This window comes from Pan paniscus, chromosome 8, assembly GCF_029289425.2.
Source record: "Pan paniscus chromosome 8, NHGRI_mPanPan1-v2.0_pri, whole genome shotgun sequence".
Taxonomy (NCBI): Eukaryota; Metazoa; Chordata; class Mammalia; order Primates; family Hominidae; genus Pan; species Pan paniscus.
In genome coordinates, this window is record NC_073257.2 from 96,385,338 (window position 1) to 96,407,265 (window position 21,928).

Here is a 21,928-nt window from a genome sequence, read left to right on the forward strand (position 1 = left end):
TGTGATAAAACCAAATGCTAGTGAAAATGCCGAGAAACATTTCTTATATTTCTGGTGGAAATTAAAATGGTTCAGCTGGAAAAAATATATACAAATGCTCCAAGCTAAATAAATTGGGCTGGAAAAAGCCTCTTTGTGCTCTAGAAGATAACAAATGAGAGACAGAGTTTGTCTTTGTTCAGATTATGGAAAATAATTCAAAAGTTACAGATTTAGAGAGGGAATACACCTTGAATTCATTTCTAAACCAACAATCTTTGAAAATAGGGTTGCCATCTTGATTTTCTGGTCCAGATCACAAGGGAGTAAGACTAGCTTTAAATTTAACATTCATTACCCAGGTTGCTCTGTAGCCAGATGCCAAAGGGTCACATCCTGTGGCACACAAGGAGCCACCTCTGTTCTAATTTCATTAAACTCCCCTGAAATCCACAGGATACACAGGGGGCTCCATGCCTTGATCCTCAGTATCAAATGACTGTAATTTCACTATGCCAACCCCTTCGAAACAAACTTACCCCTCCAGTTCCTTTTGTTGATGGGGAAGCAGGTTGGAGTATTCTCAGCTTACTAACAAAGTTGTTTAAGGAGTCTTCTTAGTCCTTTGACCTATTGCTCCCATTTTCTTGATTTTAAGTGTTGTTTAATATTGGACAGGATTAGTCATGCAAATACTTAAAAGTGAGTGGACAGGAAGCAAGCATATGCCACTGGGACAAACGGGATATGGAGCTCAAGCTGCTTGATTTTGTTTCACACTAAATGAAATTAGTGCTTGTTTAGGACAAACCTGGTGGGCCACCACAGTTGAGCATGTTTGTCCGATTAGCTAGTGAACTACTAAATGTGTGTTCTGTTCCAATTGGATCATTGTCCTCAAAAGGCAATTTTTAAAAGTTTGACTTAAAAAAAACAAGATTCCTGTAACTAATAAGTGAGTTTAGCAATGTTGCAAGATACAAAATCAATGCACACAATTCTTGTTTCTCTGTATCATCAATGACTAGTTATAAACTTGAGTAAATATAACAATGTTGTTTATAAGCTCTACCAAAACAGGTATAAATCTAACAAAGTCTATACTGAAGAGTATAGGGATCTTATGAAAGAAATTACAGAAGATCTAAATAAAAATATGACCTACATAAATACATAAAGTAATGTGGTGTTCATGAATTGGAAGACTCAGTGTAGTGAAGACATCACTCCATCCCAAAGTGATGCAATACCAATCAGAATCCCAGCAGGAGTACCAATGTTTTGTTGGAAAAAGCAGAACAAAGCTGGAGGAATTGTACTAACCCATTTTAAAGCTACAGCAATCAGGACACTGTAACATTGACAAAGGGACAGTCAGGTAAATCAATGGAACATAATAGAGGCTCCAGAAAAGAAATGGAACCACATAAAGATGGCCTGTGGATCTTTGACAAAGATGTAAAAGAAACTCAGTGGAGAAATCTTTCAACAAATGTTGTTGGAACCATTTGATCGTTCATATATTAAAAAACAAAAATTGAACTTTGACTAAAATTTTACATCTTATTCAAAAATTATTCCAAAATCGATCTTTGGTGTAATTGTGAAGTGTAAAACTGTAAGAAAACATTTTAAAATACTATGACCTGGAGATTAGGTGAAAAGTTATTAGAAATTATGCCAAAAGCATGATCCATAAAAAATTAACTGGATTACATTAAATTAAAAACTTTTGTTATACCAAAGATACTGTCAAGAAACAATAAAAAGTTAAATTACAGACTAGGAGAAAATATTTGTGACTCACATATCTGTCAAAAGACTTTTATCCAGAATGTATAAAGAACTCTTAAAAGTCAGCAATAAGTAAGTAGACAACCCAAATCAAAAAATGTATAAGAGACCTGAATAGACACTTTATCAAAAAGGATGTAAGAGTGGCACATAAACATGTAAAAGTGTGTTCAACATCATTAGCAAATTCAGGCCATGCTGAGACACCACTGCACACCTATTAGAAGAGCTAAAATAAAGATTACTGACAGTAACTAAGGGCTGTTGAGGATGCGGAGCAACTAGAAGTCTCATTCATTGCTGATTGATATGTGGAATGTTACAGCAACTCTGGGAAATGACCTAGCAGTTTCTTAAGAAGTAAACATACACTCACTGTATCATCTAGCAGTCCTACTCCTGGGTATTTACCATAGAAAAATGAGAGCTTATATTCACACAAAAAGTTGTACATGCATGCTTATAATAACTTCATGTATAGTAGTTAAAAACTAGAAAGAATCGAAATATCCTTCATTAGTAAATTGGTACACAAACTGTACATTCGCAGTGGAATAGTACTCAGCAGTAAAAAGAAACCAATGAACCTCAAAGGCATTATGCCGAGTGAATGAAGTCATTCTCAAAATGTTACATGCTGTATGATTCCATTTATATGATATTCTTGAAAGACAAAACTATGGTGATGGAGAACAGATCAGTGTTTGACAGAAGGTATGGATGGGAGGAGGGTGTAACTATAACTGGATAGTGTGAGGGACTTCTTCGAGGGTGAAGAAACTGTTCTGCATCCTAATTGCGTAGGTGTTTACACATCTATTTGTGCTTTAAAATTTATAAACTGTATACCCCCCAAAATTAATTTTACAGTGTAATTAAACTAATGATGGTGTCATTCATTTGTCAGAAACATTTGTAGTGGAGGAGAAATGTGTGAAGGAAGCACTGACCCACCGTCTCACAGTTCACTCTATTTGAATAGAAATGTGTTCTCAAAGTCCAAGGAAGTTCTATGGTAAACCTGCTCATATGTGCTCAGAGTTTTAATTCCAGTCAGTCTTACGGGAAGCCTCTGGAAGCCAGAGAATATACATATTTGGGTTTTCATTGTCATACTCCCAAGTAATGATTGCATTTTAATTGTCTACTAAGGAAAACAGGTCTATATGGATGTTGGCTCCCAATAAGTGCAGGACTGCCAGTTAGAGAAAGAGGCTGCCACAACAAACAGGGAATAGAAACTCTTTCCCACATTAACCAATTTCCGCACTGCATGGTTTCCTCTTTTCCTGTAAAAATGCAGTTTCTACCCTGTGCAGATGATTTCTAAGCTGGTGAAGAAAAGTTAGAGTAAGTTAATTTTTCTTTCTCCTATTACCTGAACCCTTACTCTAATTCTAATGATATCTGTGATGTCACTCTTCTCAAAATCTGATGTTAAACATAGACCTCCCCAAAAGATGGACAAGGGAAGAATTGCCTAAAGCAGATGTTAGAATTCAGTAATCTTAGTCTACGGTGTTTTGTCAGACTTACTGTTCAACATCTTCTGGTTGTCATCTATTTGGTAATGACTCCCACAATTTAAATCTCTTTGCTTAACCTAGACCCCTATATTCAGTTGTCCTTTGAATTTGTCTTCTCAAAGATGCAGCATGCACATCAAAATAATTGGGCTTCAAAACTATGTATTCTTTTACATTCTACCAGATTTGGCCTTCCTTTTTGGTTTTGCTTCCATTATTGTTTTATTTATTTAATCTTTTCCAGCTTTATTGAGGTTGACTTTCCTTTTTTTGTTTTGCTTCCATCATTTGTTTTATTTACTTGTTTAATCTTTTCCAGCTTTATTTAGGTTGGCCTTCCTTTTTTATGCTATATTTTAGTTAATAAGCATCATACATTTGTTTCTCAAGCCAGGAACTAAGGAGTCATCCATGGCTTCTTGCTTACTTCTCAGTTAACTTTCGTCCTGTAGAGTCTAACTCCTCAGTGTGTTTCATTACTGCTTATTTTTTGTTCTCACTGACACTGATTAGTATCAGGCCACTGACATATGCCACATGGATTCTGCAATAGCAACAAAACTGGTTTTTCTGTCTCACTTAAATCCATTCTCTGCACTGCAGCCAGAATAATACTTCTCTAGTGCAAATCTCAATTTGTCACTTTTTAAAACTCTTTAGTTTTGTTTACCTGGGCATATCGTGTACCCAGGTTAGTGCTTTGCATATATTAGTAGTGTTATTTGTAAATTATTGAGAATGTTATTCTGGATCAATGTCTAGCCCCCCAAATTGGCTGGCTGCCAAGACTGATGGTACCACACATGTACCAAAAGTATTTGAAAAGACTTAACTCACAAAATGAGACTTTCTGGGGAGAACAGGGCAGTCACCCACACTGGTTCACAATGGTTTGCATGGAGGGGAGGGGCGGGTGGCACTGATATTTGTCATGGTTAGTGAATGGGCTGGGTTGAAGGTTCCCACATGGCAGGCTGGTTTTGTGTGATTTGAACTTCCCAGGGGTGCCAGGACTTAATCCAACATGAAGTTTTACTTATTATAAAAGCCCTATGTCCTTTTTACATAAAGGAAAAATTTATTATTACAGAAAAGTAAAAAAAAAAATTAAAAACATAAGTATGTGATTACGTTGTCACATATTGGAAGATTATAATTGTCCTTCAGTTTATCACCTGCCAGATATTTGAAGGTATTTTTCAGCATTAAAATTGTAGTCATATTGTGCATATGTAATCTGCTTCTTTTCTTCTCCCCCATTTTACAGAGTGGATCTTTATCTAATGAGATGAATGTTTGAAACATCATAAATAAGGATTTATTTATATATGTTTGATTTTCTTTTTTTCCTCTCTCTCCCTCCATTTTTTGCCTCTCTTCCTTCCTTCCTTCTTTCCTTCCGTGTTCCTCTTCCCCTTTCCTTTTCGACTGGGCTTTTTTAGTAACTTCATAGAGTGATATAATTATTCTGTCACCTTTACATTCATTAGAGTAGGCTCACTCCCATTCTTTGAGGCTGTATTTTTTAACCATTCATTATAAAATGAAAGGTACAGAAAATCACATAAAATGTAGCATTTAGTTGGTTATTAAAAGTTTGGCATCTTTTTAACAGTGGTGACAGTTCTCCTTTCACTGATTCAGTGCTGCTCAGCAGGCCCTGCTCTGGACTTAGAGCACAACGCTATATTGCTTTGGATTCTTTGCCGTGGCCTTAATTGTCAGATCTGGCCCAGGGTACCCAACACTGTCTTGTTTCACACATACTCAGACACACATACACAAACAGCCAAATGTTTCTTGAGAGGATATGATTTTGGGGGGAATAAAATTACTTATAATGCTTATTGTGATAAATGAGAAAACATAGGTACTGTAAATCAAAAAAGAATAAAAATCTCATTTCTTCTGTTTATTTTATTTTATTATGTTTATTTATTTATATTTTTTGAGACAGTCTCTCTCTCTGTCGCCTGGGCTGGAGTGCAGTAGTGCGATCTCGGCTCACTGCAACCTCCACCTCCCGGGTTCAAGCGATTCTCCTGCCTCAGCCTCCTGAGTAGCTGGAATTACAGGTGCCTGCCACAACGCCTGGCTAATTTTTGTATTTTTAATAAAGACGGAGGTTCACCATGTTGGCCAGGGTGGTCTTGAATTCCTGACCTCAGGTGATCTGCCCGCCGTGGCCTCTCAAAGTGCTGGGATTATAGGCATGAGCCACCGCGCCCGGCCTATTTATTTATTAAAAAAAAATTTTTTTTTGTAGAGATGGGATCTCCTTATGTTGCCCAGGCTGGTCTCAAACTCCTTGGCTCAAGCGATCCTCCTGCCTCAGCCTCCCAAAGTGCTGAGAATACAGGCATTAGCCACTTTGCCCATCCAGAAATCTCATATTTCTAAAAGTTAATCTGTGTTTTGGTTTCTTTCCAAGTATTTTCTATGTATATTATAGTGTTTTTATTTTCATAAAATGGATAATTCTGTACATGCTGTTTTAGATAACTGCTTGATTGCTCTCTTTTTTTTTTTTTTAAACCAGTTAACCTCTAGTTCTTTAACACAGAACTATGTTCAAATGGAAAACATTTGTGAAGAAGCATAAGGAACATTTTGGAGTTAATGTATATGTTTGTTGTCTTGATTTTGATGATGTTTCCGTACCATGACTGTAATGTCAACATTTATCAGTTTATTTTTCTTCGACTTTTATTTAAGTTTATGGGTACATGTACAGGACATGCAGGTTTCTTACACATGTAAATGTGTGCCATGGTGGTTTGCTGCACAGATAATTCTATCATCCAGGTATTAAGCCCAGCATCCATTAGTTATTCTTCCTGATCCAATCCCTCCTCCCACCCCCTGCCCTCTGCTAGGTCCCAGTGCATGTTGTTCCCTGCAATGTGTCCATGTGTTCCCATCATTCAGCTCCCACATGTAAGTGAGAACGTGCGGTCTTTGGTTTTCTGTTCCTGCGTTAGTTTGATGAGGATGTCTTCCAACTCTAATGATGTCCTTGCAAAGGACATGATCTCGTTCAATTTTGTGGTTGCATAGTATTCCACGGTGTATATGTACCACAGTTTCTTTATCTGGTCTGTTATTAATGGGAATTTAGGTTGATTCCATGTCTCTGCTACTGTGAATAGTGCTGTAATGAACATATGCATGCATGTATCTTTATATAATAGAATTATTTATATTTCTTCAATTATATATCCAGTAATGGGATTACTGGGTCAAATGGCATGTCTGCCCCTAGGTCTTTGAGGAATTACCACACCATCTATCACAATGGTTGAACTAATTTATACTTCCACCAACAGTGTAAAAGTGTTCCTTTTTCTCCACAGCCATGCCAGCATCTGTTGATTTTTGACTTTTCAATAATAGCCATTCTGACTGGTGTGAGATGGTATCTCATTTTGGTTTTTATTTGCATTTCTCTAATGATCATTGATGTTGGGCTTTTCTTCATCTTTGTTGGCTGCATGTATGTCTTCTTTTGAGAAGTGTCTGTTCATGTCCTTTGCCCATGTTTTATTGGGATTGTTTGCTTATTTTCTGGTAAATTTGCTTAAGTTTCTTGTAGAGTCTAGTGACTAGACCTTTGTCAGATGGATAGATTGCAAAAATTTTTCTCCCATTCCATAGGTTGTCTGTTCACCCTTATGATAGTTTCCTTTGCTGTGCAGAAGCTCTTAATTAGATCCCATTTGTCAATTTTTGCTTTTGTTGTAATGCTTTTGGCATTCTCATCATGAAATATTTGCCTGTGCCTAAATCTTTACCTGAGTGGTATTGCCTAGATTTTCTTCTAGGGTTTTTATAGTTTTAGGTTTTACATTTAAGTCTTTAATCCATCTTGAGTTAATTTTTATGTGTAGTGTAAGGAAGAAGTCCAGTTTCAATTTTCTGCGTATGAGCAGCCAGTTCTTCCAGCACCATTTATTAAATAGGGTGTCCTTTCTCTGTTGCTTGTTTCTGTCAGGTTTGTGGAAAATCATATGGTTATAGGTGTGCAGTCTTATTTCTGAGTTCTCTATTCTGCTCCGTTGGTCTGTGTATCTATTCTTATACCAGTACCGTGCTGTTTTGGTTACTGTAGCCTTGTCTGTAAAGTGAGGTAGCATGATGCCACCAGAATCTGGGTGCTCCTGTATATAGGCTCCTGGGTGCCTATATATTTAGTTCTTTTTGCTTAGGATTGTCTTGGCTGTTTGGACTCTTTTTTGGTTCCATATGAATTTTAAAATAGTTTTTTTTCTAATTCTGTGAAGAATGTCAATGGTAGTTTAATGGGAATAGCATTGAATCTATAAATTCGTTTCGGCAGTATGGCCATTTTCACGATATTGATTTTACCAACCATCCATGAGTGTGGAATGGTTTTCCATTTGTTTGTTTCCTCTCTGATTTCTTTGAGCAGTGGTTTGTAGTTATCCTTGAAGAGGTTCTTTACTTCCATTGTTAGCTGTATTAATACGTACGTATTCTCTTCTTTTTGTGGCAGTTATGAATGGGACTTCATTCATGATTTGGTTCTCAGCTTGCCTGTTGTTGGTGTTTAGGGATGCTATCCATTTTTGCACACTGATTTTGTATCCTGAGACTTTGCTGAAGTTGCTTATCAGTTTAAGAAGCTTTGGGGCTAAGATGATGGGGTTTTCTAGATATAGAATTATCTCATCTGCAAACAAAGATAATTTGACTTCTTCTCTTCCTATTTGAATACCTTTCATTTCTTTCTCTTGACTGATTGCCCTGGCCAGAACTTCCAGTACTATGTTGAATAGGAGTGGTGAGAGAGGGCATCCTTGTCTTGTGCTGGTTTTCAAGGGGAACGCCTCCAGCTTTTGCCCTTTCAGTATGATATTGGTTGTGGGTTTGTCATATATGGCTCTTATTATTTTGAGGTATGTTCCTTCACTGCCTAGTTTATTGAGTGTTTTTAACATGAAGAGATGTTGAATTTTATCAAGGGTCTTTTCTGCATTTATTGAGATAGTCATGTGGTTTTTGTCTTTAGTTTTGTTTATGTGATAAATCACATTTATTGATTTGCGTATGTTGAAACAGGCCTTGCATCCCAGGTGGATAAGCTTTTTGATGTGCTACTGCATTCTGTTTGCCAGTATTTTGTTGAAGATCTTTGCATTTATGTTCATCAAGGATATTGGCCTAAAGTTTTCTTTTTTTATTGTATCTCTGCCAGGTTTTGGTATCAGGATGATGGTGACCTCATAGAATGAGTTAGGGAGGAGTCCCTCCTTTTTAATTTTTTTGAATAGTTTTAAGTAGAACTGCTACCAGCTCTTCTTTGTGTACCTCTGATAGAATTCAGATGTGAATCTGTCTAGTCATGGGCTTTTTTTTTGGTTGGTGGGCTATTTATTACTGGCTCAATTTTAGAGCTCGTTATTGGTCTGTTCAGAGAATCAGTTTCTTCCTGGTTCAGTCTTGGGAGGGTTGTTGGGGTGATCAGACCCAACAACAGGTCGTGGGGGGACGAAGTCTGGTGGAATCAAAGGAATGAGAAAAAGACAGTTTGAGAGAGAAAGTGGGACCAGGGGGCCATTGTGAGTGTGGAGGCTGTGAAGGCCCCGAGTTCTGGGAGCCCATGCTATTTATTGGTGCTCAAAGAGACAGGTGGTGAGGATGTGGGGGTTGAAAGGAAATGGTGTATCAAGTGAACCAGAAACATATGGGTACTTGAGATAATGGGAGTGCTAGAAGCAAGGAGCCAGCAAGTCTAGCAGACATGCAAGCCCTGCCTCAGCTTCTCTTCCACCTACTCAGCTTTTCTCCCAAAAAAGGTGTATGTGTCCAGGAATTTATCTGTTTCTTCTAGATTTTCTAATTTATGTGCATAGAGGTGTTTATAGTATTCTCTGATGATTGTTTCTATTTCTGTGGAGTCAGTGATGATATTCCCCTTATCATTTCTGATTATGTTTCTTTGATTCTTCTCTCTTTTCTTCTTTACTAGTCTAGCTAGTTGTCTATTTTATTAATTTTTTCAAAAAACTGTTCCTGGATTCATTGATTTTTTTTTTTTTTTTGAAGGATTTCTGTGTCTCCATCTTCTTCAGTTCAGCTCTGATCTTGGTTATTTCTTGTCTTCTGCTCACTTTGGGGTTGGTTTGCTCTTGGTTCTCTAGTCCTTTTAGTTGTGATGTTAGGTTGTTAACTTGAGATCTTTCTAGCTCTTTGATATGGGCATTTCATGCTATAAATTTCCCTCTTAACAGTGCTTTAGCTGCATCCCAGAGATGGTGGTATGTTTTCTCTTTGTTCTCATTACTTTCAAAGAACTTCTTGATTTCTGCCTTACTTTCATGATTTTCTCGAGTCATTCAGGAGATGGTTGTTCAGTTTCCATGTAGTTGTGTGGTTTTGAGTGAATTTCCCAATCTCGAGTTCGAATTTGGTTGCACTATGGTCCAAGAGACTGTTATGATTTCAGTTCTTTTGCATTTGCTGAGGAGTGTTTTACTTTTGATTATGTGATCAATTTTGGAGTAAGTGCCCTGTGGCCATGAGAAGAAATGCATATTCTGTTGTTTTTGGGTGGAGAGTCCTGTATATATCTATCAGGTCTACTTGATGCAGAGCTGAGTTCAGATCCTGAATATCTTTGTTAAATTTCTGTCCTGATGATCTTTCTAATATTGTCATTGGGGTATTAATGTCTCCCACTATTATTGTGTGGGAGTCTGCGTCTCTTTGTAGGTCTCTAAAAACTTGCTTTCTGAATCTTGGTACTTCTATGTTGGCTGCATATATATTTAATAAGATAGTTAGCTCTTCTTGTTGAATTGAACCTTTTACCATTATGTAATGCCCTTCTTTGTCTTTTTTGATCTTTGTTGGTTTAAAGTCTATTTTGTCAGAAACCAGGATTGCAACCTCTGCTTTTTTTATGTTTTCCATTTGCTCGGTAAATATTCCCCTTCCCTTTATTTTGAGCCTATGTGTGTCTTTGTATGTGAGATGGGTCTTTTGAAGACAGCATACCGATGGATCTTGGCTAATTATTTAGCTTGCCATTTTGTGTCTTTTAATTGGGGCATTTAGCCCATTTACATTTAAGGTTAGTATTATTGTATGTAAATTTGATCTTGTCATCATGATGCTAGCTGGTTATTTTGCAGACTTGTTTATGTGGTTGCTTCATAGTGTCACTTGGTCTGTGTACTTCATTGTGCTTTTGTAGTAGCTGGTAATGGTTTTTCCTTTCTATATTTAGTGCTTCCTTCAGGAGCTCTTGCAAAGCAGACTGGTGATGATGTATTCCATCGGCATTTGTTTGTCTGAAAAGGATCTTATTTCTCCTTTGCTTATGAAGCTTAGTTTGGCTGGATATGAAATTCTGGGTTGGAAATTCTTTTCTTTAAGAATGTTGAATATTGGCCCCCAACTTCTTCTGGCTTGTAGGGTTTCCACTGAGAGGTCTGCCATTAGTCTGATTGGCTTTCCTTTGTAGATGACCTGGTCTTTGTCTCTGGCTGCCCTTAACATTTTTTTTTTTCCATTTTGACCTTGAGAATCTGATGTTTATGTGTCTTGGGGTTGATCTTCTCTTGGAATATCTTATTGGGGTTCTCTGCAGTTCCTGAATTTGAATGTTGGCCTGTCTTGCTACACAGGGGAAGTTCTGGATGATATCCTGAAGTATGTTTCCCAAGTTGGTTCCATTCTCCCCATCTCTTTCAGGTATCCCAATCAGTTATAGGTTTGGTCTCTTTACATAATTGCATATTTTTCAGAGGTTTTGTTCATTTATTTTCATTCTTTTTTCTCTAATCTTGTCTGCTTGTTTTATTTCAGCAAGATAGTCTTTAAGCTCTGAGATTCTTTCCTCTACTTAGTCTATTCTGCTATTGATACTGGTGATTACATTGGGAAGTTCTCATGTTATGATTTTTAGCTCCATCAGGTCAGTTATGTTCCTCTCTCAACCAGCTATTTTGACTATCAGCTCCTGTGTTGTTTTATCATTCTGAGCTTCTTTGCGTTGGGTAATAACATGCTCCTTTAGCTCAGCGAAGTTTGTTGTTAACTCACCTTCTGAAGCCTACTGTGTCAGTTCAGCCATCTCATCCTCAGCCCAGTTCTGTGCCCTTGCTGGAGAAGTGTTGCGGTCATTTGCAGGAGATGAGGCACTCTGGCCTTTTGAGTTTTCAGCGTTTTTGCATTGATTCTTTCTCATATTTGTGGGCTTATCTACCTTCGATCTTTGAGGTTGCTGACCTTTGAATTGGGTTTTTGTGGGGTCTTTTTTGTTGATGGTTTTATTGCTGTTGTTTTCTGTTTGCTTTTCTTTTAACAGTCACGCTACTCCTCCAAAGGGCTGCTGGGGTTTGCTGGCATTCTTCTTCAGACCCTAGTTGCCTCAGTTTTTTTCTTACCTGGAGATATCACCAGTGAAGGCTGTGAAACAGCAAAGATGGCAACCTGATCCTCCCTCTGGAAACTCCATTCCAGAGGTTACTGACCTGTTGGCAGCCTGAAGGAGGCACCTGTGGGAAGTGGCTGGAGACCCTGTTGGGTGATCTCATCCATTTAGGAGAAACAGGATCAGGGACCTACTTAAAGAAGTAGTCTGGCTGCTTTTTGTTAGCACAGCTGTGCTGCATTGTGGGGGACACTTTCTTGTTCGGACGGTCTGGACTCTCCTGAGCCAGCAGACTGGATCAGCTGAGTTGACCAGACGGCAGAGATGGCGGCTGCCCCTCCTCCTGGAAACTCAGTCCTTCTCAGGCAGACTCCTTGTCACTGCTGGCTGGCTGGAATTCCAAGTCAGTGGGTCTTAACATGTAAGGTGCCGTGCAAGTGGGCCTGCAGATCGATGCTGCTTGGATCCTTGGATTCAGCTCCACTCCTAGTGGTATGTAGGGACAGATCTGCCTTGCTGGGAATCCCGGGGGTGGAATATGCAAAACTCATGTATCTCTGTGTGTGTGCCCAAGCTGCTGCTCTACCTGGACGCCACACAGCTCTGTGTATTGGTGACATGGGCTTATGAGAGGATCTCCTTATCCGCTGGTTGCAAAGACCTGTGGGAGAAGTGTGGTTTCCCCAGGTGGGATTGCACAATCACTCACCACTTCTCTTGGCAGAGGTTGGGGGTTCCTTTGGCTCCACATTGCTCCCGGGTGGACTGTTGCCCCACCCTGCTTTTCTTCATTCTCTGTGGGTGAGGCTGTTTGTCTAGTCAGTCCCAGTGTGAGAACCTGGATATTTCAGTTGAAGGTGCTGAGTTCACTCACTGCTTTCATTCCTCTCCATGAGTGCCGCAGACCGTAACTGCTTCTAATTGGCCATCTTGGCACTCTCTCCTGTTTGCTTTAAATGTGTACAGTTTAATTGCATGTCAAACATTCTGCAATGGAGTTTTTAAAAATGAAAAAAAAATTTCCAGAGATTTTGTTTTTCAAATAATTTTTCTAGTTACTTTTAGTCTTTGGAGGGCCCAACACAAAATTGAATGTATTTGCATGGAACACCCAACATAAGAAACAGTTTTAATTTTATTCATATTGTCTGTAATAAAGTAGATATTTCCCTTCTATAAGAGTTTTTTTGGCTGGGCGCGGTGGCTCAAGTCTGTAATCCCAGCACTTTGGGAGGCCGAGGCAGGCAGATCATGAGGTCAGGAGATCGAGACCATCCTGGCCAACACAGTGAAACCCCGTCTCTACCAAAAATACACAAAAAAATTAGCCAGGCATGGTGGTGGGCGCCTGTAGTCCCAGCTACTCGAGAGGCTGAGGCAGGAGAATGGCGTGAACCCAGGAGGCGGAGCTTGCAGTGAGCCGAGATCGCGCCATTGCACTCCAGCCTGGGTGACAGCGAGACTCCGTCTCAAAAAAAAAAAGAGTTTTTTATGACCGTGATGTCTCAGTCTTTTAAAAGTTTGTTGGACTTTTGATCTTTTTACTTGTATATACTAAGGAAAGGTCTTATGATATTTGGATTCATTCTTGCATTGTAAGGACGCACCAGTGGGCTATAGGTCAAACTGAGTTTATTACCTTAACCTTAGTTTTTGTTTATTCAGTTCTTTAGGCTTCAGAACAACAGTCTTTGAAAATAAAACACTACTTTTTTAAGAAGAGATAATAGCTAGTAAGATTGCAAATAAAAGCCAGCAGGGACTGCATATGCTAGTTTGAATAGTCTAGTCTTATCATAGAAAAAGAACAAATTGAGTCAAGCCAAGGAGGTGACAGAGTGCTTAATGGTAACAGGAGATGGGTTTGGCACAAGAAAGGAAATGGAATAACCACATTGTTAAAGACTTATTTTATTATTTATGTAAGTGGTCCAATCCCTGGAAATAATAGAACAGCCTCTCACCTCTTATACCAATTATGAATAAATTTTGGGCAATTCTTTACTATTTTTGATTCTTCAGTATTTTACCAGGGAAGATGTTAAAAACATGGACTTAAAGTTTTTAAATATGAAAATAAAAATCTGTTGGGGAGGAAAGACTAGGAGGAAGACTAGGAGAAGGATGTTAGAAATAGCTTATTTAAACTAGTTGAATCTATTTTTATTTTTAAAAAATTTGAAAACCTATTTTATTCTTTCAGTGCAGATAATGAGTGAATTCAGGATATCATATAGTTCGATTTTAAAAAATAATGGTTGACATATCCTTAGAGCTAGATTATGGTATATTTTTTACTGCTTTTGTTCACAGGATATTTTGAATAATCTTGAATCATGTGACCTTGAGGATGATGATCTTATGCTTGATGTGGATCTGCCTGAGGATGCACCTCTTGAAAATGGTAAGTTGAGACAATATTGAACCTTCAGAGGTATATACTTGAGCTACTCGACTGTAGCCAATTTGATATTTGTTACTTGCAGACTTCTTAATCTTAATGGAGCCTTTCAGACTGAGAATCAGTCTTAAGTGAGGTAAAATAGGTTCATTTGCAAACTAACTTAAATATTTAAAACCTGATTTTGTAAGTCTTAGATATAATTCTCTATCATCCAATAACATTGTATACCATAAAGTAAGTTGCAGGTAAGAGTTGTCTTTTTTTCTGTGTATGTACCCAGTTTTTCCTCCCTTTATCTCATTTTGATTTTAGGAAGAAATGTATTTACAGAAACATACCATCTTACTTGTGAAACACTATAATATCTTAATTTGATAAATATTTTATAGAGATTAATTCTGGGAAAGTGATGACCTTCTGAATGGATCATTCTGTACATTTTACTCCCAATTCTAGTCTATCTTTCTCTCTAGAGCCAAGTAACTGCTGGGGTGAGGCTTTAGGTAATCCATATGGGAGAGGGGCCTTAGGTTCTTTTCGCTCCAGTGACATAGCACTTGTAGGATTTTTTTATCTTAAAGACTGTTGGAGAACCAGAAACCAGCATAAAAAAGCCCTGGAGGCAAAGGTTGAAATGGGGATACTCCTGGGGAGAGGGCTGCCCTTAGAAATCTGAGAATTTCCTGTCAATCAACATTTGCCTGGTCTCACAGGCCTCCATGGGCTGGAAATAAAGTGAAAATGGTGAGTGGGATCCTTTTATCCATGGTGCTAGAAAAATGCAAGGAATATTTCAGAGAGGGGAGGTGTCTGTTCCAGTGCTTCACTGGGGTGTTAGTAGCCTGCTTTGCTGCTTTACTACAAGCTTATATTTGTCATACTGGTGAGGCTTTTATTTTTCCTGCCAGAATGCTGTATGGCATTCTCAAAATCTCAGTTGCTTTCAAAATAAACATTTATTTTTCTCATTCATGGATCTAAGGATTAGCTGGGAAGCTCAGGCTATGGGACTAGCTTGAGGTCTATTCCATGTTTCTTCATTTTGAGACCAGGACCACTGTGGGGCAGGTTGTTCTCACGACAGCAGAAATGCATCAGGATGAGCAGAAACATGCATATTATGTCTCTTAAAGTCTTAGCTAAGAACTAGCACATTTTTTTTAGAATAACAAAAAATATTTTACTAAAACGTAAGATTTACAGAAGTTTCCAGATAAGCCATACGAAATGGTCACAAGATTTTTTGAAGAGGGGAATCTACACTTGACAGCAAAGTCACAATGTTGTTAGTGAGGGCTGTGATATTTGTTTAATGTTCCCATTTTAGTTCAAACAGTCAAGCTTGTCCATCTACATTGTCTAAATAAAGTTAGATTTGGTTAGAGAGCGTATTCTAAAGAACTGCTTAGCTGCTTTTAACCAATGCAGTTAGATCACCAAAAAACGGGAGAAAGGAGCCCATAAAATTAAAATAAAACCAGCTCCCTTCTCAAAAAAATAAATAAATAAATAAACAAAAATAAAATAAAATAAAGAAAAACACCCACACCCCTGGAGCTAACCTGACAACTATCTTCATTCACAGAGGACACTTATTTCTAAGCACATTCTTTTGGCCAAAGCAGGTAACATGGCCAAACCTAACACCTTTGAGACTGGGAAGTGTACTCTTCATAATGAAGGCTCTGCACATGATAGAGGACATTGCATGTATAATTCTGTAAGGAGAGAATGAAAAGTTGAGGACAGTATCCACCACTGTCTCACAGAGACAGAGGATGTTACACCTTTTTGTGGTTCTGCTGTCGCTTAGTATGCTCTGGCAAACAGCTGAGTTCTAGTGCTGAAAAAGAAAAAAATCACAGGCAACACTGAGGAAGAACAAGGAAAATGACAGAACCCTGAGGATTAGAGTAGTCAAAGGAGATAATCACTTAGATTGAATTGCAGCACAATTCTTTCTGGAGTTAAAAGACAAGACTTCCCAACAGAACAGTTTATTCAGTAAATGACAGAAAGCATCACTGCTATTGAATCTGAATTAGTGACTTGAAAGATCAAGTAGAAAAATATTGTAGAACACAGAGGAAAAACATAAACCATTGGAAAGTTATAGGGGAAGAATAATGCGACTTGATGATCTGGGAAAGTTAATGGTAATTTTTAGGGCTGGTAGTGAGGAGTGAGGGATTTACTTCCTCGGAATAAATCACATGCTAGGTAATGCATTTTACTTTGACAGAATTATAACAACTTCTCTTGGAAACTTTATGCCCTTTCTGAGTGGAAGTAGAAAGAAAGGATCTTAGAGCCTGCCTTATCTTTAGCAGACAACAGAAAGTTACCCAAATATTAGATAAAAGTAGAATCACAGGGAAATTTAGTCTTTGAGGTCTTGATTGGGGACTTGTGAAAAGTAGGAGGGAACTCTTGGGAACATCCCACATAAACACTACTTTAGATTTTTCTAGAAGAAGGCAAACAACTATTGGCTATTTTGAGTAAAGGAACATTAAAGAAAGCATGTAAGAACATGGATCTAAAATATGTAGCCTCCTGAGGCACCAAAGATAAAATAGTATCTATGTTTGGTACTATAGGAAAGTGGGAAATTTTTCTTTTTATGGCTCTTAAGTCCCGAACGATTATACACACCCATTACAGTTTTTTGGCTGGGAGGATGAGAATGTTACAGGGACTGATAGAGGTTTAGGGAGTCTAATAATGTGCTTTCCACTACAGGTTTTAGTCCTTTATAGCTTCTGGTTGTTGATGATATTATGCAGGTTTGATAAAGATTTAGATGGGGGCCAGGCGTGGTGGCTCATGCCTGTAATCCCAGCGCTTTGGGAGGCCAAGGTGGGCAGAACACAAGGTCAGGAGATTGAGACCATCCTGGCTAACATGGTGAAACCCTGTCTCTACTAAAAACACAAAAAATTAGCCGGGCGTGGAGGCACGTGCCTGTAGTCTCAGTTACTTGGGAGACTGAGGCAGGAGAATCGCTTAAACCCGGGAGGCAGAGATTGCAATGAGCCGAGATCGCGCTACTGCACTCCAGCCTGGGCGACAGAGCGAGACTCCATCTCAAAAAAAAAAAAAAAAAAAAAAAAAAGGTTTAGATTGGTCACTATGAACTATAATGAATTGCCACTAATTCTCCCAGTATCAGTGGAGTTTTGGCCCACAGAAGAGTGGCACCTCACTGAAATCTTTAATTTGGATACAAGTTTGCTGTGACCTCATTATGAATGACAATTGTCAGATTGTCATTTCATGGAAGAAGCCATGAGGAGAGTATTTTTCTGGTGAATGCATTTGTGCAGTTAATCTTTCCCTATTAAATGTGGCATATGTAGTAGCAAAAATAAGGAGAGAATGTTGGTCAAATGTTTTCTGGACTTTCGTGGGTTAGGATTTGGAGACTGTTATTGGAGGAAAGTTTTTGGAGATTGTATTAATCCATTCTCACGCTGCTATAAAGAACTGCCTGAGACTGGGTAATTTATACAGGAAAGAGGTTTAGTTGACTTACAGTTCTGCATGGTTGGGGAGGCCTCAGGAAACTTGCAGTCATGCTGGAAGGGGGAGCAAACATGTCCTTCTTCACATGGCAGCAGGAGAGAGAAGTGCTGAGCAAAGGGGGAAAATCCCCTTATAAAATGATTAGATCTCATGAGAACTCACTATCACCAGAACATCATGGAGGAAACTGCCCCCATGATTCAATTATCTCCACCTGGTCCTGCCCTTTACACATGGGGATTATTGCAATTTAAGGTGAGATTTGGGTGGGGACACAGAGCCAAACCATGTCAGAGAATGTAGGGGCAGAAAAGTATGATACTTTTTCTCAACCATCTTAAGGGTCATGACTGACACACCTATAACAAAAGACAGGTTAACAAAAAAAGTGGAACACATTTATTTAATCAAAATGGTACATGACACGGGATTCTTCAGAAATGAAGACCCAAAGACCTAGGGAAAACCCTAATTTTATGCTTAGGCTTGGTAAAGAATGGACAGCTGTATAGAAATGTGATTGGACAAAAGGTTATGATCTAATGGTGATAGATGGAGGGCGGGGAGGGTGACCCAGCAAGGCCTGTCTGTTCAGATTCTCTGTAGTATTCCTGCCTCCCAGGTATGGTGCAGAACCCCTCTGGAATGAGGGTCTTCAAGGAAGAAAGGAAAAGAGAGTGAGTGACCTTTCTAGGTTTTAGGGCTTCCTTTGAGGGAGAGGATTTTTAGTTTCTATGACCTGCCTTGGGGAGAGGAATTCTGGTTTCTGTAACTCACTTTGCAGAAGGAAGAAGGGCAGGAAACAGGAGGATAGGTAGATCTGAAAGACCTTGCCTCTGAGGCATTTCCAGTTTCCCTCAGTTCAAAGTACTCATCTTGCCAAAGTGCCACACTTTGTAGTATCATGTTCTGATCCCCAACAGAGAAGTCCACACCTGAGTGTTTTGGTGACCCTGAGTGTAAGCTAACAGTTGCGGGCTCTAAGGTTGATATTTTAGTGCCTGTATCAATAAAACATTTGTAAGGTTGTCCTTTAATATTTAGAGAAATTTATTTTTGAGCTTAAGGGTAAAACAGAAAATTTGGTGCTTGACTTCCCCCTCAGAATACTTTGCTAATCATACTTTTTTCTTCTTTATTTCTTATCTCATGCTAAAGACTTCCTTCAGAAGGCCTATATTTTTCTCTAGCTGGGGTTCTCAACTCATAGTTAGGGCCCAGTCTCACCTGCATCTGCATCTGGTTGTGATCAGCACATTGGGTTTTTGAACTGGGATACCTTGAAGTTCACCAGTTTTTTTCTTTAGTTTGCCACAAGCCACCATCATTCCTTATGGTATTACACACATTCAGAGGGACTTTTCTTTCTTAATCTTATCTGTCCTGTTTTAAATTTAAATTTATCAGTCTCTGGGTCAGGGGCAGTGGCTCACGCATGTAATTCCAGCACTTGGGAGGCCAAGGCATGTGGATCACTTGAGGTCAGGGGTTCAAGACCAGCCTGGCCAACATGGTGAAACCCCTTCTCTACTAAAAACAGAAAAAATTAGCCAGGCGTGGTGATGTGTGCATGTAATCTCAGTTACTCGGGAGGCTGAGGCAGGAGAATAGCTTGAACCTGGGAGGCGGAGGCTGCAGTGAGGCAAGATCATGCCACTGCACTCCAGCCTAGGCAACAGAGCTAGACTTCATGTCAAAAAAAAAAAAAAAATTGTCTCTGGAAACTGAATTTGTCTCTGTCTTGTAATTTTGTTTGCTTTCTCTTTTCTTCTCTATTGTTTCAGTTATTTTGTCAGGGAACCTTTAATCTTTTCTAAGAAACCATCAGCAGTGTTATTCCACATTATCTTCTTAACAGCATTTAAAAATATATAAACACGTGATTGATGGATGCCTTGAGAAGTTAAACATGATACTTCCTGCAGAATCTTGGAGCAGTCATTTCTCTAGAGTTTAAGCCCACCTTGTCTCAGTTTGAACATTAATCTTTTGTGGTTATGGCAAATGTTTGCTTCTAATGCTTACTTACCATTATGTCCATGTTTGAGTTCAAGTTTCAATAAAGATTCCTCAATTTGGAGTCTATATGTGGAGCCCATAACTTTTAGCAAATACAAAAGCACCACATCAGTTTCTACATTGTAATTGCTCACAATATTTAACCCATCTCCTGGCCTATTCGCCCGATTTGCTTGCTTCTTCCTCTGTGTGGACTGTGTGGATATCATTCAAATAACCTATCAAGTGGTTTTTTGGACAATATTTCTTGCTTTGGGAGTGAGTGGAATTTCTCTTTCCTGAATTGAGAAAAAATATGAATTCAGAACAGTTAAATGTAGATTATCCCTTCGTTATATAGAGTTACTTAAGCTAAAGAAACATTTTAATACCATGTAGAAATACTTAACTGGGTCTTAACTGAATCTATGAATATAATACAAATATGAATTTATATATGATGTTGCTAAAGGCACTAAGCTAAAAGCAATTTTAAACCTTGAAGCCTGGGCATGGTGATTCATGCCTGTAAGCCCAGCACTTTGGGAAGCTGAGGTGGAAGAATCCCTTGAGGCCAGGATTTTGAGACCAGCCTGGCCAGCATAGCAAGTCCCCATCTCTTAAAAAAAAAAAAAAAAAAAAAAAGACTCTCCGTGGCGGCTTGTGCCTGTAGTCCTAGCTGCTCTGGAGGTTGAGGTGGAAGGATCACTTGAGCTAAGGGGTTTGGGGTTACAGTGAGCTATGATTGCAGCACTATGCTCTATCCTGGATGACAGATTGAGACCCTGTCTCAAACAAAAAGAAAAACCTTCTCGAGATGATTACTTTAAATTTTCTTTTGCTATCTTATTTTCTACTTCTGACATTTTTGGACATAATGGTCACCATGCCTTTATTTGTGAAGTTTTCTATAACTGAACTTAAAAAAAAAAAAACTTGGTTTATTCCTGTAAGATGACAACAAATAGAAATAAGTTCAAATGTAAGGCTTCTTTTAAAACATGAACAAAAATTCTTTTTTCACATTATTAAATGTATATTTTCTTCCTCAAGGTGACTATAATGAATATAAACAAAATTTCAGTGTCCTTTTAAAAATGTTTTAAATTGTTATACATTTAGAGGAAATACATTAAAATGAATTCAGTATGTATGAGAACTGAACATCTATACTTTTTAAACTACAATATCCTTTTTTGGAATGCCAAAGTTTGTTTTTATCCGGTATACTGTAATGAAACACTCGTCATGTTTCAAATTCAGGTTTTTGGTTCAGTGAAACAGTAATTTAAATAAGCAAGGTTTTTTTTTTTTTTAATGGGGATTACGTTGATTTTTATAGCTTTTTATTACAAGGAATTCTGAACATGCAGGACTTGAACTTTCTCATGTAGTAGTTCTCAGACTAGAGAAACCTTTCCTGTTTTGTGGCTTGGGTTAGTGTTTAGCAGTATTTTTAGTAACCGTCCTAAGTCAGTAGCTATGTAAGCACTGAGTGAAGATGGAGTCACAGGGCAAACTGGGCTTGCTTCCCACAGGGAGGGCTGGGTTTTGAGCAGGAAGGAAGGCCTGTTCAGCAGTGCCTTGGGTACAACTATGTCTGAGTAGGCAGCCGGTAACACAATGTCTCCCTTGTGCAAAGTAACTCTCTTAGTGAGTGCTCAGATATGTGAGGAAAAAGTATTTGGGTAAGTGAAGAAGCTTGGGGTGTTTCAAAGAGATTCTTTTCGTGTTTTTGTGGTATTTGGATTTAAGGGAGTGTACTGTTTGTTGCTGCAAACTACTGGCTTTGTTTTCAGTGGCATTTTAGACTTTTTGAACAAGCTCTTACTGCAGGCAGATTGAAGCGTCTTACTTTCCGAAAATGTGAGCTTAATTTTAAAAGTGTGATTTGTTTGTGATGAAAAGTTAATTTGTGCTTCTTGAGATCAGTGAAAATTAATTGTAGCAGTCCTTTATAGGAATGAGTTCTCTTAAAAATCTGCTGTTTCCTGTCATTTTCATTCTGAAATCAGAGCCAACTTGTGACAGTGATGAAAACCACCTAAAACTGATTATGAGTGTTTAAAATGTATAATGTTGATTTCAAGGTTAATTTGCCTGTTTTAAAACAGTGTGGCAGTTAATTGTTTACATGACTGTAATGTAAAAGTATTATAATTTACTTCATTTTGAATAATATTAAGTTCAGTTTTCACCAGAAGAACTGGTTATGCTTTTAGAAATCTTGATATTGTGATTAACATAAATGGCTGATATTTTAAAACTATTATTTTTATTTTATTTACAGCATTTAATTATCAA

General features: G+C 38.3%; 1 protein-coding gene across 5 annotated transcripts in view; it reads left to right on the forward strand.

Moving 5' to 3' along the window:
• The window catches only part of CCSER2 (coiled-coil serine rich protein 2), a 189,891-nt gene that overhangs the window by 75,087 nt on the left and 92,876 nt on the right, over positions 1-21,928 (forward strand). For all 5 annotated transcript variants that reach the window (XM_034931016.4, XM_014346506.6, XM_003828207.6 and 2 more), the window contains one exon: positions 14,011-14,101. In XM_034931016.4, the coding sequence (XP_034786907.1) occupies positions 14,011-14,101 (91 nt within the window). The remainder of the gene's footprint in view (positions 1-14,010; positions 14,102-21,928) is intronic.